We start from the raw sequence: 12,814 nt of genomic DNA, 5'->3' as shown, positions 1-12,814 counted from the left end.
TATATATATATATATATATATATAACAGGCTTCTTTCAGTTTCTGTTTACCAAATTCTCTCACAAGGCTTTGGTTGGCCCAAGGCTGTAGTAGAAGACACAGTGAGATGGAACCTAGAACCCTGTGGTTTGGAAGCAAACTTCTTACCACACAACCACACTTACAACTATCACTAGTTCAGTTTAGAGATATTGAATGTGTCACTGATATCCTATTGAATGTGTCACTGATATCCTATAATGTGTCACTGATATCCTATAAAACATGCTGTTATTATATTTAAACAACAATTAATAAATTTGTTGAAGTATCTAAAGCTTTGTCAGGCTGAAATTAATTAATTATAGGCACACTAATTAGTGACGATTATAATATAGATGTGTTCAACAGAGAGGAGTTTGCTAAATGCAAATGATGGGATAAGAATGCGTATGCATCTATGTATGCATCTAGGTGTACATGTGTGGGGGTGCGTGTATACCTCTATGTGTGTGTGCACACATCTGTGTAAGTGTTCATGCCTATGTGTGTATGTGTATGTACATATCTGTGTATGTGTATGTATACATCTATATGTGTGTTTTTATATATATACACATTTGTATGTGTGTCGATATATGTGTACACATGTGTATACATCTATGTATATATTTATCTGTGTGTGTGTGTGTGTGTGTAAAGATGCCTGTGTACATGTGTATAAACGTCTGTATGTGTGTGTTTGTGTATATAAACATATGTCTGTGTGTGTAGATGTCTATGTGCATGTGTGTATACATCTATATGCATGTGTTTATGTATATTCACATCTATGTTTGCGTGTGTGTGTATATACATATGGGGCACATATGTACATACTTGTATGTGTGTGTGTGTGTGTGTGTGTGTGCGCGTGCATGTGTATATTTCTTTGTCTGAGTGTCTGCAAGTGGTGTGTGTGTACACGTGTGTATGCAAGCATATATCTATGCATGCATGCATGTGTGTATATGTGTATGTGTGTATACATCAATGTGTGTACATGTGCAGGAGAGCCATACACACAACTTACCCGAGTCATTCCAGCTGTTGTCATTCTCGTTACTGACCAACTGTTCTAGAACATTATCGGTCATGACATTGTCCATTGAGCCAGCTGCCTGATTGTGGTCATCACCAATGTCAGCCTGCAAGGGGACAGAGAAAAGGGTTGAGATGATTCATTAAAGTGGGAGGAAGGACAGCAATAAACAGAAATGGGAGAAGACCATAGAGTGAAGAAGTCTGCTTTGTAACCATGTGGTCCCAGGTTCAATTCCACAGTACAGCACCTTTGGCCAGTGTCTTGTACCACAGCCACAAGTTGATCAAACTTTTCGAATGGAATTTGGAAACAGATAGGTGGAGGTATGGCTGTGTAGTGGAGGATAAACACACACACACACACACATCATCATCATTTAATGTCCATTTCTCATGCTGGCATGTGTTGGACAGTTTGACTCAAAACTGGTGAGCTGGAGAGCTGCACCAGGCTCCAGTCTGATTTGGCCTGGTTTCCACAGTTGGATGCCCTTCCTAACACCAATCACTCCAAGAGTGTAGTGGGTGCTTTTTACGTGCCAGTTTCGAAACACTGGCATTGGTCACAACTACAATCTCACTTGGCTTAACAGGTCTTCTCAAGCACAGTATATTGCCAAAGGTCTCGGCCACTTGTCATTACCTCCATGAGGTCCAAAGTTCAAAGGGTACTTTTTATGTGCCACCAGCACAGGTGCCAGTTATGCGACACTGGCATCAGCTGTGTGTGTGTAAGAGAGAGAGGATCAAAGTTAGTAAGCTTCCAACAGTCCCCGCAAGGTACAAGAAACAACTTTCAGGAACAATAGTGGTTTATTGACATAGAAGTTGGTAAGTTTTTCCAATATCAAAGTTCAATAAGCTGGAAAAAGTTATTTGTAGTTTACAGTTAGCAGCTGGAGTTGCTGTGTATGTGAATAAAAATCCCAAATTAGGGAATGGAGTAGATAAAATCCAGGCTACTTATGTTTCATTGCTAGCAGACCCTTGGAAGTAGTAATTACCCAAATGAGGGGTAATCAGCTAGCTACTTGTCAGGTCAAAGATACCTTAATCAAATGAAGTTTACATTATTGTCAAGAGATCTCATTTTAACTCACAGGAGATTTGATCAAAAATGCGGCCCAACAAGTAACTAGCAAATTACCCCTCGTTTGGGTAATTACTACTTCCGAGGTTCTGCTCGCAACGAAACATAAGTAGCCTGGATCTTATCTACTCCATTCCCGTGACCAGGTAACCATGTACCTTCTCCACAGCGAAACACTTCATCATCTGACACAAGATCTCCTCCTCCAATACCCCCTCCCCTCTCATTAGATCTTTGTCTTGCAAGTTACTCGGTGACCCTGCCAATGCTGATGTCATGTAAAAAGTTCCAGTCCACACTGTAAAGTGGTTGGCATTTGGAAGGGCATCCAGCTGTAAAAACCTTGTTAAAACTGACCTTGCCCGTGCTTGTGCCATGTAAAAAACACTGCCAAAACAGACAGAAGCCTGGTGCAGGCTCTTCCCTGATCAGCTCCGGTCGAACCATCCAACTCATGCCAGCATGGAAGGTGGACTTCGAATGATGATGATGATGATATATATATCATAGCTAGCGGAACCTCATGTATATATACACAATGGACGTCTTTGGTTAGACCAAATCAACTCACAAGTCTTTGATTAGCCTGGCACTATGTTAGAAAACACTTGCCCAAGGTGCCACACAGTAGGACTGAACCTGAAACCTTGTGTCTGATAAGCAAAGTTCATACCATGCAACCACACCTGCACCTCTGTGTGTGTGTGTGTGTGTGTGTGTGTGTGTGTGTGTGTGTGTGTGTTACTGTCTCCTTGCCTGGACTTTGCATGATGGGCGTAAACAAGTGTCACTGTCATGGAAGCTGATTATTTCCAATCCTCAGTGCAAACACATCTGGTCATGGAAAATATTAGCTTACATGGAAACAGGTGGGGGGTGATATCAAGAAGGGCATCTGGTCACAGGAAAAAAAATCTGTCTTAACAATTTCCATCCAATCAAAGAAAAGCATTGAAAAGTGGACATTAAAATGACAATGACGATGACTGCAGAGGTGAAGGAAGAGGTAAGCAACAGTAAGACAGACAGGGGGGGGGGAGGTTCAACAACAGAGAAGGGTCAGTAATAGCAAGAGAGGTCAAGCATTGATGAGAAACATGATGAAATGGAGAAGAGTAGTGACCAACCTCCAGGGAGGTCCAATGGCTGTGAACCTTCTTTCTCACAGTCAGAACCATTGAAGTAGAAGAGTCGGCCAGTTCCATCTTGCAATTGTTGGAGTCAATCTCACTGTTGAATGTCAGACCCCACACTGTACCATCTGGAATAAATAAATAAATAAATAAATGATGATGATGATGATGAAACAATAAAAGTTGTAAAACAACTGAAATCCAAACTAAAACTGGAACAGCAAAAGATTGTGATTAAACGATGGCAAGAAAAGCTGCTTTGTGGTAAACACTAAGCAGAAAAGAAATAGACAAAGCAAAATCCCAACAATGGCTGAGAAGCTCAGGACTCTAAGCAGAGACTGAAGGATTTTTAATTACAGCACAAGATCAAAGCCTCGCCACCAGAAATTACCAAAAAACATGGGATGAAAAGAAATACAAGTAACTGCTGAATATGGGGAGATGGAGAAGAAACAATAAATCATATTGTCTCTGGATGCCCAGTCCTGGCTAAGAAGGAATATATTCACGACAGAGCTGGTACCTATATACACTGGAAACTATGCCAACACTATGGAATAACAACAGACAAAAAAATGGTATAGGCACATGCCAGAAAAGGTCACAGAAAATGAGAAAGCAACCATACTCTGGGATATGCCAATACACACAGATAGAGAAATTAAGGCCAATAGGCCGGATATAGTTGTCGCAGATCACCAAGAAAAAAAATGCTTTGTAATTGATATATCAATACCAACAAATGACAATGTTTCTCAAAAAGAAACGGAGAAACTTTCAAAATAAAAAGAATCTGGAGATAGAGGTAGCTCGAAAGTGGAGTCTAAAAACAGAATCAATTCCTATCATAGTAGGAATCATAGTATTCATAACAAAAACACCAGGACTAACAAGTATATATAACATACAGACAATAGCATACTAGGCATCTCACATATCCCATGTAAAACACTTTCAATACAGTAAAAATAAGAGCATCACAGCAAACCACAGCACATACTCAAGGCACACAGAGTTGCGCTCGGTAGAGCAGTGAAAGCACGTAATAAAAATAAGACTACTGCATAATAATAATGATGATGATGTCCTGGTGACAACAGGATCGAAGAAAAATTAACAACTATGATGAACTGAAGTGGGAAATAGGCAGGTTGTGTGCAATGAAGAAAATGAATATGATACCAAAAGTAATTAGTGTGCTTGAAAGTATCAGCATTCAACTTCAAACAAGGCTCAAAAAAACTGGAACGAATATAAAGATAGAACACCTACAAAAATCATCATTATTTAGAGCTGCAAGAGTTCTCTGCAGGGTTCTTGAAGTAAACAGGTGTCACCTTAGTCTGCAGGCTGTGGGCATCTGATACTTTCCTTCAAAGCCAGCAAAATAAGCTGAAAGTTTTCATCAAATAATAATAATAATCTATATATTAATATGCTTGTACCGTCGGTCTTTGTCACGCTGAAGGAGATAAGTCAGGATTAAATTCAAGTTATTTCCCTTGGCTTTGTGAAAAGAAGAAAAGGGCGCTATATTATCTATATATAATTACATGGAAAAATGCAAGCTTACAAGCCTGGAAAAGTACAGGACAAGTTATTACATCTGGTAAAGTACAGAAGAAGAAAATGTTCACTTAAAACATTGCAGCTAAGGATAACATTTCAAACAAAATACTTAGATTTTGAAAATATTAGCTTTTGTTAAAACAAGTTATTTCTTTTATTTGTTATTACTTGTTACTTCTATTAAAATTAAAAAGTAACTCAATGAAAATATTTTCTGCACTTTAAAAAAATATCTCTTTTTAAATTATTAATAATTAGAAAGTTGAAAATAGGTTATAAAAAATAATAGTACAGAATTAGTTAGCACAATAAATAGAATAATACAAAAATTAGTTATATATTACAGTAAAATCTACCTATACCAACAAATTCACAGTAAAATTTGCTTGAGTTATTGCCAAGTCTTCACATTTTTAGTCTTGACCCAATGCCTATTTTTTACATAATGAATTTACCTACCATATGTACTATTCTACTTTGCATAAAGCTTTAGCTATATTGGTACTTCTGGCTCTCATTTTTTAAGTATTCTAGTGTGTCAATATTTTACCAAAATGATGGTACCTTTTTTAATTATAATATTACTTTGCAAATTAAAATCAAATAATTTTTAATATTCAAATTTTATCCTTAGCTGCAATATTTTAAGTAAAAAATATTCTTTTTCTGTACTTTACCAGATTTAATAACTTGTCCTGAATTTGTCCAAGTGTAATAACTTGTCCTGGACTTTTCTAGGTTTATAAGCTTAAGAATATTATTTCTCTTGCTCGCATTTTCCCATGTAATCCATGTTTTTTCCAGGCTATGCTGTTATGCTAATTAATAATATGTCCATTTTTTTCTTCTTTATTTAGCTTGAGCTTCATGTTTTCTTCATTTCTTCTTCATCCAATTGATTACCCTGCCCCCTATTATTATTATTGTCCTTTTTATTAATCCCAGACCCAAGGATTCAATTCTACCCCACCAATAATGAGTAACATTAAAATTAAACCATGCAAGCAATATCTATTATAAAAAATTGAATGCTTGTTTTGTGTTAATATATAATTATTATATTAAAACAAATTACAAAAAACAAAGCGCAAAAAATATAATATAATAATTCATCTTTTAATTAAAATTAATTAAGAAACTAATTCTAATATAAAGAATATTTTCAAGATAAAAAAAACTTTTAATAAATTGCAGAAGAAATCATACAATGACCTATATAGTAACAAGCCTAGTAAAAAGAGAGACAAATGAAAAATGAAAAATAGAGCAATTAACAGGCAACTGATTAAAATACAAATGTAGATTAATTGTCAATGAAATTATGAATATGAAAGATTTATGAGTCTGTGGATTTTATTTTTTAATTGAGATACAAAAACAATAAAAAATATTTAATTTAATGAGACGAAAACTATGAAATTATCTGCAGTGTCTCTTTTACTCTTTTACTTGTTTCAGTCATTTGACTGTGGCCATGCTGGAGCACCGCCTTTTATAATTGTCGTTGATAATTTTTTTCCTTACCCCAATGACACCGGTGACATACACCGCTGACATATATGAAAAGTCCCCTCATGGAACTTAATCCATAAAAAAGTATAGAACTATATTATCACCCTCAAATTTGAGAAACAAACACTCATAACTTTTTTTTCTTTTAGAACTTCATATACAAAAACAATAAAAAAATATCTAATTTAATGGGACAAAAGCTATGAAATTCCTAATGGTGTCGTTGATAATTTTTTGCTTACCTCAATGATGCCAGTGGCATATATTAAAAGTGACCATATTTAACTATCGAATAATTTTTATTATTTTTGTGTTATACTACAAATAATCATACATTTTCATACAATATAATTTTGTTTTCAATTTGACAGTTCATAGACTGCACATTGCTCACTTCCACATCCCTGGGAGGTGTGAGTTTTGAGGTTGATTTTGTTTGTTTTTCACTGGATATATAAATGATACATCTGAAATAATTTATCATAATTATTGAGAATATTGAATAATAAACAAAAACTTACTTAACATTTTTTTTTATCTGGATACAATTTGCTTCAAGCCTATGAAAAGTAAAAATGATGGGATGCAACCATAGACTTCCACAAGTAAAGATTTGTCATGGAAGCATGTGTAGCTAACGTTGCATTATATTCCTGAAGAAATTCATTTTGCTAGAGTTACAACTGATTACATATAATTTGCTTTAGCATTCTTTATATTAATACACTTCTACCGTCGGTGTTTGTCATGCTAAGGGAGCTGCTTTTTATATCACTTACAGATTCAACCATTCTTAAAAATGGAAGAAAGAATAAGTCGACAAAGAGTGGCAGCAAGAGAGCGACAGAGAAGATAACGGCAACGGTTACCAGCGGAAGAGAAGCAAGCAATCAGTGACCGTATTTGAGAATAAACGTAAGAAATGAACTAAGAGGAGAGAGAACTTTATCTTCAGAATAGAAGAAACAGAGATCAAGAGAGAAGAAATACCATGAATCCTGAGGAGAGAGAGAGGCTTATTTACAGAATACGAGAAACAGAGTTCAACAACAAAGAAATGCTGTAAATGAAGATCTACCTTTAGGATTCCATATTGCTGATATCAATGTTATTTGTCGATACTGTGGAGCTCTAAGATTCTCAAGAGAGATCCTGAATTGTTGTCACAATGGAAAAGTATTAATTCCTGCTTTACAAGAAAATCCTGGTAATCTTAGGCAATTATTTGATATAAATAATCACGAAGGATCTAATTTTAGGAACAACATAAGAAAATATTATTCTGCCTTTGCATTGGCTTCTTTTGGTGCTCTATTTCTGACTCCAAGAAAACGAACATTGGAGTAGGTGCACGCTGTACCTTGAAAAACAGCCACAAGAGAGGTAAGCCCTGTTCATTGTGTAACAGCATGAGTCAAGTGAATTCCATCAGGAATCATAACAGAGATGTTATGATTTATTCAGAAGGTGGGACATGTAGAGATTCCCATTTGGTGTACACAGCAGAATCAATGAAAGACAACTTGATTTACGTTGGTTGTACAACAGAACAATTACACAAAAGATTTAACAGGTACAGATATGATGTCAGGCACAATAACAGTAGTTCGACAGAACTTGCCAAACATTTTACATCAAATGGCTGCAATTTTGAAAAAGACTTGAAAGAGAATATTCTCAGAAAATATTCTGAATCTGCTTCACTTTCATTTCTCAAAATGCATGAGGAGAAATATGTTTGCAGGTTAACATCACGCCCTGGAGGAATGAATAAAATGACAGGAGAATATCATCAAATTTATACAAAACTGTTTGATTAAATATTCTTCTTCCTTTTCTTTCTTTTTTCTGTCTTTTTCTTTTTCTTTTCGCCTGTTATAAAATTCAAGCTTAAAGACTGATGATGTCATTCCATCAACGTATGGACGCTGGTTGCTCTCGTTCATACTTTAAATTTAAATTTCTGTAATTTTGAATTTTTATCACTTCTTATTTTGAACTTGACAAAAACAGACTTACTGTTGAAATATCATTCAACTAATAAAATATCTATTACAATCGAATCGCGTTCTTCATCTTGACTACTTACCATTGTGAAGAGTTACGTCAATCATCATCATCGTTTAATGTCTATTTTCCATGTTGGCATGGGTTGGATGGTTTGACTGAGGTCTGGAGAGCCAGTGGCTGCACCAGGCTCCAATCTGATCTGGCAGAGTTTCTACAGCTGGATGCCCTTCCTAACACCAACCACTCCAAGAGTGTAGTGGGTGCTTTTTACGCGCCACTGGCACAGGAGACAGTCAGAGTGTACTGGTATCAGCCACAATCGATTGGTGGTTTTTACCTGCTATCAGCACGGGAGCCAGTCAGGCGGACCTGGTACCGACCACATTCGGATGGTGCTTTTTACGTGCCACCAACACGGGAGCCAGTCAAGCAGAATTATAACAACAATTTCTCAAAAAAATTTAAAAAACCTGCTCTATTTGAGACAGTAAGGATTTTGTGATTGGTACTTGGATGTTCAGTCTCTTCCATGATATTTAACATCTAATTTGTAGAAAGAGACCTTGAGAAACCCTGTGAGACCTTTGACAAGTAGTTGCTGTCCACTCTCACAGAATTAACTGGAGCAAGTAAGATCAAGAGCTGAGAATTTAATAATAATAATGATGGTTTTGAATTTTGGCATAAGGCCAGCAATTCTGGGGGCAGATGCAAGTCGATTATATCACCCACCCCCTCTCCCAGTACTCAACTCGTACTTATTTTATCAACCCCAAAAGGATGAAAGGCAAAGTAAACCTCAGCAGAACTTGAACTCAGGAATGTAAAGACAGATGAAATGCTGCTAAGCATCTTGCCCAACATGCTAACAATTCTGCCAGCTCACCGCCTTGACTTGACAGACAGTACAAAATCCCCGGTACACACAGTATCTTCAATCTACAACATCACACTATCGCAGCAGAGTCAATATTAATAATAAATGCTATGTAATTGATGTTGCATGCCCCTTTGACCCACAAATAGTCAAGAAGGAAGGCGAAACGATATACAATCCTCTTTTGTACAAAATAGCTCAGCAGTGGGAAATGAAGGAGGTGAAGATAGTGCCTGTTATTGTTGGGGACAGTATCAGAAGGCATCGAGGGGAATACAAAGGAAATCAGAATAGAGTGCCCTGTAGAGGTGTTACAAAAGGTCTGCCTCTTTGACATGGCCAGAATAATCAGGAAAGTATTAGTTGAAAAAACGGATCTATTTCAAAACAGGGGCACCAGTATTTTCTTAACGAAACACTAACGAAACACTTTGAAACTTGGGACACTGGTAGAATGTGTCATATAAAACATCTTTTACTCTTAGTCTTCTTAACAAAAAAACGTACATCGCAAGTTATTCCATGTTAAAGTTGTCATATTTCTGTAATTTCAACCAATCACTGACGTCTATTCAGCTGAATAGAGTTACTGCTGGGCGGTCATAAAAATGTTATTATATGTGACATATTTCATCCAGTTTAATCGTAATTTATACGCATATATTGTTTATATAATAAATTACGCTGTACGTATCTATGTGTGTAACAATTTTAGAGTTCGGATTCTAGAGTTAGGGTTAGGGTTAGGGTTAACAGTCTGGTTAGGGTTAGGGTTAGGAGATTAATACGATATACACCGTTACAGCGCTAACTGTTTTCAACTGAATAGACGTCAGTGATTAGTAGAAATTATCGAAATAAGACAATTTTTTACATGAAATAAATTTGAATACAAAAATTTTTTTCTGTTCTATAACACAAAATAGATAAGTATACGAAGTTTGAAAGTCTTTCGGTACCAAAAACACTACATAAGACATAAATGAAAACTGGTGCCCCCGTTTTGAAATAGAACCGAAAAAACATATAGCATGGTGCCATCAGGTGCAGGAAGCAAACCCGTTATGCATGCAATACTCCAGGAGTTCTAACAAAACCTGAGTTAATAATAATAATCCTTTCTACAATAGGCACGAGGCCTGAAATTTGGGGGGAGATCAACCCCAGTGCTCAACTGGTACTTATCTTACAGACCCTGAAAGGATAAAAGGCAAAGTCAACCTCGGCAAAATTTGAACTCAGAACATAGTGCAGACAAAATACCGCTCGACATTTCACCTGGTGTGCTAACGATTCTACTAGCTTGCCGCTTTAATCATAATAATAATAATAATATTAATAATTTCTTTTATTTGCCACCAGGGTGAATGATGAGGGGGACAATATAAAAACCGACATACAAAGTGGGTGTTTACATATAATCATCATCATCATCATCATCGTTTAACGTCCGCTTTCCATGCTAGCATGGGTTGGACGATTTGACTGAGGACTGGTGAAACCGGATGGCAACACCAGGCTCCAGTCTGATTTGGCAGAGTTTCTACAGCTGGATGCCCTTCCTAACGCCAATGGAATGATTAAAACAAAAAAGTATACACAGTATACATTAAAAGAAGGGAAGTATACATAGTATACGACAGTAACAGAGAGAAAATAAATGGTGATAGTGATGGGTGTTTTCCTGATACAGAAGGACCTCAAGGGATAATCAGAGAACCCCACCATCCAAGATCACCCTGAAAACCAATGACAACTGCCCTCTCCAACTCCTTTCCTCCGACTCACAGGTCTACACTTAGAGCAGTACCATCCACTCTTGCCATATTGGCAACTTTTACCCACCTTTCAATAAATTCACTGGAGGAGAGCACTCCCGCTCCCCACTCTCACTTTCCTTTGCAAGTAAAACTTGAAAATGTCAATGAAGGCTCTACCAAAGAGGAAAGTCTCTGTCCTCATTCCTTTCAGCTTTGTTCACCAGACAACCTCTTTTGCCACAGCAAAGGAAAACTGCCTTGCCTGCCTGACTGAAGGAGAGCAATAGGGTAACCATCACTATGGACTTGACCGACAGATGGATCCATCCCACATTTTACTTCTCAGAGTTCTCAATCTTACTTGCTCCAGTTTATTTTGTGAGAGCGGACAGTAACTAGATGGATCTGTCCTACAATGCCCAGACACTGAATGAGTGCATGCAGAATGGTTTCATTATTCTGCGTGCACCTTGGACAAGCCCATCTGACAGCACATCCGTGCCTATAGAGTTCATCTCAAACTAGTAGCACCGCAAAGCCAGGGACATCTGGAAATTATCCATAGTGGTCCCTGACTAAAACATCCTCTGGAACAGACTAGCCAGTTTGTTTTCATCAATGCCCAAAGTTTCCCTGAGGATGTCATTGCACTTCCCTGCCACTAATCTTCTATATGGAATCATTAATCTTCTAAAGTGGAAAACTGATTCTATTGCCTGATGATCCTTTGCCTCAGAGAAATGGTCAGGAGCCATTCTCACTGCTAACACATCAGTCACAATGCCTTTACTGATCACCCCTTCTAGTTTGCTAACTAGTTCTCCCTCTAATCTATTTCTTTCTATTGCTCTTTGCTAAACAATATCAATTCTGTTCTAATTGCCCTCTTCATGGCAATCCACCACTGGTTGTTGACAACTGCCCCTGCCAACTGCCACTTAACTAGTTTGCTAATCCAGTCCCTGTAGTCTTTGATCGCTGGAAGGGACATGATCAGCTTCCAGTAACCAAGTCCCTGTGTCTATGAGTCCTATCTAAATCAACTATGTAGATCACAAATTTGTGGTCTGTGTAGCCAACCAATTTGAATTGTTGACACCCTATGCTATCCCTCTCAGCTGACCTAACAAATACTCTATCTAAATACAATCTGGATGACGTTGTGGTTGCTCCACTGGCATATCAGGGAAATCCAGTCAATACTTATCAGACAGCTGGAAGTTTCTAAGCAGGTTTTCGAGGCTTTTACACCCACTTCTTCTATGTACAAAACCCATACAGTCCTTCCACATGTCCAAAATACTATTCCAGTCCCCCACTAGTACTAAAGCAGATGTTTCCAAAAATGTTTCTAGAAGCCTGAAGAGATCTGGCCTTCTGACCCCTGTTGGGGCATACATGGCCTCCAATCGAAAGGAAACACCTTTGCTGCCATTCACATCTAGGACCACCCACCTACCATCTGGGTCCAAGAAGATTGCCCTTCCAAAGATTTTTGGAACAACACTGCTACACTGACACCTACTCCCAACAGATCACAAAATGAGAATATTTCGGAGTCTTTGAAAATGGATGCTAGAGTATGCTTCCCAGAAATTCTTGTCTAACTAATGATGGTCACATCTAAATCAAGGAACCTGAGATTGTTGAGCAGGTCACCCTGCTTCCAAACAGAACCCAGGCCCCAAACCTTTACACAACCTACTCTAAGTGTAGCCATTTAACTTAGAGAAAAGAAAATAGAGTTACATACCTTGGTCTTCAAGGGTTACTATAGACACAGTCTTTTTTGGGGTCC

General features: G+C 37.4%; 1 protein-coding gene across 1 annotated transcript in view; it reads right to left on the bottom strand.

Annotated features, from left to right (window-relative positions):
* The window catches only part of LOC106879930 (ubiquitin carboxyl-terminal hydrolase 19), a 163,422-nt gene that overhangs the window by 144,151 nt on the left and 6,457 nt on the right, over positions 1-12,814 (bottom strand). Inside the window, exon 4 of the mRNA XM_052977848.1 lies at positions 1,052-1,166. Within this exon, the coding sequence (XP_052833808.1) occupies positions 1,052-1,166 (115 nt within the window). The remainder of the gene's footprint in view (positions 1-1,051; positions 1,167-12,814) is intronic.

This window comes from Octopus bimaculoides, chromosome 29, assembly GCF_001194135.2.
Source record: "Octopus bimaculoides isolate UCB-OBI-ISO-001 chromosome 29, ASM119413v2, whole genome shotgun sequence".
NCBI classification, from domain to species: Eukaryota; Metazoa; Mollusca; class Cephalopoda; order Octopoda; family Octopodidae; genus Octopus; species Octopus bimaculoides.
The sequence above is the reverse complement of the archived record's forward strand: the minus strand, read 5'-3'. Positions and strand labels throughout refer to the sequence as shown.